General features: G+C 64.8%; 1 protein-coding gene across 2 annotated transcripts; it reads left to right on the top strand.

The window, feature by feature from the left end:
- Window positions 1-1,769: 1,769 nt before the first annotated feature.
- Window positions 1,770-4,773, top strand: ACTG1 (actin gamma 1). Of its 2 annotated transcripts, XM_084218318.1 has the most exons (6): window positions 1,770-1,879; window positions 2,287-2,417; window positions 2,499-2,738; window positions 3,050-3,488; window positions 3,600-3,781; window positions 3,871-4,773. In XM_084218318.1, exons 2-6 carry the CDS (start codon window positions 2,295-2,297, stop codon window positions 4,012-4,014), a joined length of 1,128 nt encoding a protein of 375 aa, XP_084074444.1. In that variant the 5' UTR covers window positions 1,770-1,879; window positions 2,287-2,294; the 3' UTR covers window positions 4,015-4,773. The 2 variants fall into 2 exon arrangements, with proteins under 2 accessions (XP_084074444.1, XP_084074445.1); XM_084218319.1 differs by lacking the exons at window positions 1,770-1,879; window positions 2,287-2,417 and adding an exon at window positions 2,866-2,903 and having other exon boundaries at window positions 2,642-2,738.
- Window positions 4,774-6,000: the final 1,227 nt, after the last annotated feature.

The raw sequence follows: 6,000 nt of genomic DNA, 5'->3' as shown, positions 1-6,000 counted from the left end.
GGCACCCCGACAGTTCCCGTGTCACCCATCCGGTGGCACCGGGAGCTGCCGGGAAGGGCTGGCCAGGGTGGGAATCCCGTGGGACGTGGGGACGGGGACGCCAGTGGCCACCACTGCCCTGGGCCTGAGTGGCACCAGGAGCTGGCATGGGTGGCCGGTGCGTGGGCCTCTGGAACAGCATGTGGCTACCTGGCACGGTACCTGGCACGATAGGTGGCTACTTGGGATGGTCCACGGCTAACGCGACATGGGACATGGGCTACCTGACGTGACATGGCTACTTGACACGGGGTGTGGCTACCTGACACGGGGTGTGGCTGCTGGGATGGGTACATGGTACATGGCTGCCTGGTGGCACACGGCTACCTGGGGTGGTGCCTGGGCCTCTGGCACAGCTGTGGCTACCTGGCACAGGGTGTGCCCACCCGAGATGGTACCAGGCTACCTGACACAGTGTGTGCCAACCTGAGATGGTACCAGGCTACCTGACACAGTATGTGCCCACCCGAGATGGTACCAGGCTACCTGGCACAGGGTGTGCCCACCCGAGATGGTACCAGGCTACCTGGCACAGGGTGTGCCCACCCGAGATGGTACCTGGCTACCTGGCACAGTGTGTGCCAACCCGAGATGGTACCTGGCTACCTGGCACAGGGTGTGCCCACCCGAGATGGTACCAGGCTACCTGACACAGAGTGTGCCCACCCGAGATGGTACCAGGCTACCTGGCACAGTGTGTGCCAACCTGAGATGGTACCTGGCTACCTGACACAGTATGTGCCCACCCGAGATGGTACCTGCGATGGTACCAGGCTACCTGATGTGATATGTGGCACCTGACACAGCGCGTGGCTACCTGGCGTGGGGCGTGGCTACCTGCTCCCCCCGCATGGGCAGCCAGGACCCCGGGCACACACCTGGCTGGCACTGCGCAGGTGGCAGCCATGGCAGGGGGGGCACAGGGCCCGGGGCACCCCCGAGGGAAAGGGGCTCGGGCGTAGGGAGCCCCCAGGCTGGCTTGGGGCCGCCCTGGGGCTGGGGTGGCTCCAGTGGGGTGTCCCTGGGGTCACCGGGATGTCACCTCCGGTGTGCGGTGGGGCAGCACAGCTGGGGCTGGGGGGCCGTAGCCCGGGGAGAGCTGTCACCTCTGGGACACGCAGTGTCACCTGGGGGTGCAGGGCAGAGCAGGGCTGCACCGGGGGTCCCCGGCCCGGTGCTGGGGGGGTGGGGGCATGGCTGGGGGGTCCCGGGTGGGTGTCACGGGTGGGGTGTGCAGGACCCACGGGTGGGGGTGCAGGTGGGAAAGGGGGGCGCCAGGGCCAGGTGGGGGTGCAGGTGCCATGAGAGGGGGGTCCCGGTGCGCGGGTGCGGGGGGTGCAGGTGCCGCGGGTGGGGGGGTCCCGCTGCCCGGCGGGGGTGCACGTGCTGCCCGGTGCTGCCCAGGGTGGGGGGCGCGGTCCCAGGCCCGGCCAGGCCCGCGGGGTCCGGCACTCCCGGAGGCGCTGCCGGGAGGGGTTCCGGAGCTGCCCGGGGGACGGCGCGGCCCGGGGGGCCCGCCGGGATCGGGGGGGCCCGCCGGAGCCGGGGGTCGCCCCCCCTCACCCCCCCTCACCCCCCCGCCCCATGCAGGTTCCGGGGTGCCGAGGGGCGGGGCCAGCCCGGCAGCCGCCCCACGTGGCCTGGGCCGCGCCAGCCAATGGGAGCGCCTGTTTCTGAAAGATCTCCATATATGGCGATGTTCTCGGCCGAGGAGGCGGGGCTCTCGTCCCCCGGGTATAAAAGCGCGGGGCTGGCAGCCGTGCGGTCTCACTCAGCCGGCGGCAGCGGACCAGGCGGCACCGTCACCGCAGCGCCCACAGAAGCGACCCCCGCGCAGCAGGTACCGCACGGCCCCGCACGGCGCCCCCGCCGCCCCTTTCCCCGCATTCCCCGGGGGGCGGGGTGGGCAGGTTTTGCCATGATCGGTTCTACTCGGCCCCGCCGTAGGCTGCGGCCGAGTAGCGCGTGTCCTCCCCCCTTGGCCCCCCCCTTCCCCCCCCCCCCCTCGACGCGTTGGGATGGTGTCGGCCGTGGGGACAGGCCGGTGGGGGTGTGAGGGGGGCTGCGTCGCGATTGGTGGAGGCGGCGGGTGACGTCAGCGCGCGGGAGATTCAAACGGGCTGTTCAAATGGAAGAAACCATTGGGGCGCCGTAGCGGGGGGGCCGGGCATGGCCCGGCGCCAGCGGCTCCTCCCGGGGCCGCGGCGGGCGCTGACCCGGCCCTTCCCTTCCTCCCTCCCGCCGCAGCCTCCGCCATGGAAGAGGAAATCGCCGCCCTCGTCATCGACAATGGCTCCGGCATGTGCAAGGCCGGGTTCGCCGGGGACGACGCCCCCCGCGCCGTGTTCCCCTCGATCGTCGGCCGCCCCCGGCACCAGGTGAGGCGGGCGGGGAGCGCGGGCTGGGGCTGGGCTGGGGCGCGGCGGGGGCGGCGCTGACTCACCCGTTGGCTTTCGCAGGGCGTCATGGTGGGCATGGGGCAGAAGGACAGCTACGTGGGGGACGAGGCGCAGAGCAAGAGGGGCATCCTGACCCTCAAGTACCCGATCGAGCACGGCATCGTCACCAACTGGGATGATATGGAAAAGATCTGGCACCACACCTTCTACAACGAGCTGCGCGTGGCCCCCGAGGAGCACCCGGTGCTGCTCACAGAGGCCCCCCTGAACCCCAAGGCCAACAGAGAGAAGATGACGCAGGTACCTGTTCTCTCCACCCACTGGCCCCCCTCACTCATTTCCTTCACGAATCTTCCTTGTTACATCTGAAACCTGAATTTTTTGTTCTTTTTTTTTTTTTTTGTTTTGTTTCTCCCGACGTTTTCAGGGTTCTGTTCTCCTGGCATTTCTCCCCTGACGCCTCAGGTTCTTTCATTTGTGTTTCTGCCTGCATCCTTTGGCTTTTCCTTCACACACCGGGGTTGCTCTGCATGCAGCATGTGTGTTCTAACACGAGTGCACACACCCAGCTGGGGGGGCTCGCTGCTCACTGACTCTTCTCCTCCTTGCAGATCATGTTTGAGACCTTCAACACCCCGGCCATGTACGTGGCCATCCAGGCCGTGCTGTCCCTCTACGCCTCGGGCCGTACCACGGGGATTGTAATGGACTCCGGGGACGGTGTCACCCACACCGTGCCCATCTACGAGGGCTACGCCCTGCCCCACGCCATCCTGCGTCTGGACCTGGCCGGCCGCGACCTCACCGACTACCTCATGAAGATCCTCACCGAGAGGGGCTACAGCTTCACCACCACGGCCGAGCGCGAGATCGTGCGCGACATCAAGGAGAAGCTGTGCTACGTGGCGCTGGACTTCGAGCAGGAGATGGCCACGGCCGCCTCCTCCTCCTCGCTGGAGAAGAGCTACGAGCTGCCCGACGGGCAGGTCATCACCATCGGCAACGAGAGGTTCCGGTGTCCCGAGGCGCTGTTCCAGCCTTCCTTCCTGGGTACGTGTCGGGGGAAGGGTCCTTAAGGGGTCCTGGGTGGCACTGAGGGGTGCTGAGTGGCATTAATTGGATTAACGTGGCACTGATGAAGCTGCTTTCCTCCTCCTCCAGGCATGGAGTCCTGTGGCATCCACGAGACCACCTTCAACTCCATCATGAAGTGCGACGTGGACATCAGGAAGGATCTGTACGCCAACACCGTGCTGTCCGGGGGCACCACCATGTACCCGGGCATCGCCGACCGCATGCAGAAGGAGATCACGGCGCTGGCTCCCAGCACCATGAAGATCAAGGTGGGCAGGGCTCCGTGGGGAGGGCAGGGCGGGGTGGGCACAGGGGGCCGGAACAGCTCTGACCCCGCTCCCTCTCTCTCCTCCTGCAGATCATCGCCCCGCCCGAGCGCAAGTACTCCGTGTGGATCGGCGGCTCCATCCTGGCCTCCCTCTCCACCTTCCAGCAGATGTGGATCAGCAAGCAGGAGTACGACGAGTCCGGCCCCTCCATCGTGCACCGTAAATGCTTCTAAACGGACTGCGGGCCCCGCAGCCGCCCCACGCCCGGGAGGTGTGCCCAGGCATCCATACACCTCATGCCAGCCTCCTGCAACTGGAATAAGCCTTCTTCCAAAAGAATCCTGCCCTTGGGAAGTCTGTACCTGATGTTAGACACGTGGATGGGCACGCTGTCACTTGATTTGACCTTGTCGTAGCCGAGTTAGGCGGGCCCTGAGCTCGTACCCTGTACGGACCGGCTCCCCGGGGCTCCCCGATGCCGGGGCTCCCCCACACTGACAGCGGCCCCGGGCCCGCTCTGTACAGGGTATTTGGAGCCAGACGTGTCCGTACATCCCGTGTGGAATATTCCAGGTTTCCTGTAGAGGCTGGTAGGAGTCCATCGAGAATTTTTTTCACCGTTTCTAGCAAGGTTGGGAAAAAAAAAATACAAAACATATCGCATCCGAGCCTTACACCCCTCCTCATCTTCCTCTTCCTCCTCCCCCTGATCCACCACGGGGCTCGAGTTCCTCAACCCCGAGTTGCTGAAACTCTGCATCTACACCTGTAAATTTCTGCATTGTTTTAATTTATGTCAGATAATTTTTTTCTTTAGTTTTTCTTTTTTTTTTTTTTTTTTTGTACGTTGCCTTAATGTTCTCACGTGACGGTAGGAAAAACAAACAAAAGAACCAAAATTTGTTTAAAAATCATCTGAAAAGTTGAGAAATTGTAACGCCCAACAACACTTCATTGTGTAAGGAAAATAAAATGGTAAAAAGCTGCAGTAACTCCAGCTGGGTTTGTGTGGTGAGGGGGGGATTGAGTGGGAGTGTCCCTGGGAGGCTGGGGTGGGGTTTTGGGGCTAAAAACAGCTGTTTTGGGGCCAGAGCCATTCATGGGCTGGGTGTTCTGCTGGGGTGCTGCCTGCCAGTGCTGGCCCTGCCTGGGGGCTCCAGCTCCTCTGTCCCCACCCTTCTCCATCCCGGGGTGCCTGAGTGCCCCTGGGCACGGGCTGGGGGTGGCAGTGGGTGGGGTCTGGGAGTGTCACCAGGCCAGCAGGTGACCCTGGGCAGGTGGGGGGGCTGCGAGGGCTGAGGGGGGTCCCTGGGCTGTGGGGGGCCTCGGTGGCACTGTCGTGGCACTGTCCCCTCCGTGCCAGGGACACTGCTGGGGTGCAGGGTCCCCCCGGGCCGGGCTGTGGGTGGGGGTCCCTGGGCCCCCCCAGCCTGGGACACCCCCCCTCAGCTGCCACTGTCCCTGTGTATGTCCCACCCTGCACCTGTCTGTCTGTCCGGCCTCCTTGCATCCATCTGTCCATCCAGCTGTCCATTCCTCCCTGCGTCCATCTGTCTGTCCACCCAGCCTACACTTGCCTGGCTCATCATCCATCCCTCCCTGCATCAGTCTGTCTGTCCAGCTGTCCATTCCTCCCTCATCCATCTGTCCATCGCTCCCTCTGCCCATCTGCCTGTCCGTCTGTCCCTTTCCGTGTCACTTGCCCATCCGTCCTTGCGTTCTTCTGAGCTTGTGTCTGTCTGTCCATCCCCTTTCCTGTCCCCCAAATACTCCGCCCCTGGTGTCCCTCAGTCCCCCTGTGTCCCTCTGTCCCCAGCCGTGTCCCTCTGTCCCGCCTGCTCTGTCGCGACGCGGCCGCCAGGGGGCAGCACTGCCCCGCGCGCGGGCTCGGCCCCGCCCACAGCGCCCCCTGGCGGCCGGGGGTGGGCTTGGAGGGCGCGCGCAGAGCCGAGAACAAAAGTGCACCCCGACAGCCAATGGGAGCCCGGCTGCCGGCTCGGCCCCCGCTGATTGGCAGAGGCTCGACCAATGGCGAGGGAGCGCTGCCCGTCCGTCTGAGCACACGTGGGGAAGGGAGAACAGGCCCGGAGTGATCAATCCCTGATCCATCCCCACCCATCAGTGATCCATCCCCGTATCCCTGATCAATCCCTGATCAATCCCTGATCCATCCCTGATCCATCCCTGAGCCATCCCTGATCCATCCCTGTATCCCTGAT

This window comes from Fringilla coelebs, assembly GCF_963513975.1.
Source record: "Fringilla coelebs genome assembly, chromosome: 19".
NCBI classification, from domain to species: Eukaryota; Metazoa; Chordata; class Aves; order Passeriformes; family Fringillidae; genus Fringilla; species Fringilla coelebs.
This window is presented reverse-complemented; position numbering and strand designations above follow the sequence as displayed.

Bases quoted from the DNA above. Each gene is read 5' to 3' on its own strand.
- ACTG1 (XM_084218318.1), top strand. From the start codon at position 2,295: ATGGAAGAGGAAATCGCCGCCCTCGTCATCGACAATGGCTCCGGCATG. The intron at 2,418-2,498 runs GTGAGGCGGGCG...TGGCTTTCGCAG, and splicing joins TCGGCCGCCCCCGGCACCAG to GGCGTCATGGTGGGCATGGG. The intron at 3,782-3,870 runs GTGGGCAGGGCT...CTCCTCCTGCAG, and splicing joins CCAGCACCATGAAGATCAAG to ATCATCGCCCCGCCCGAGCG.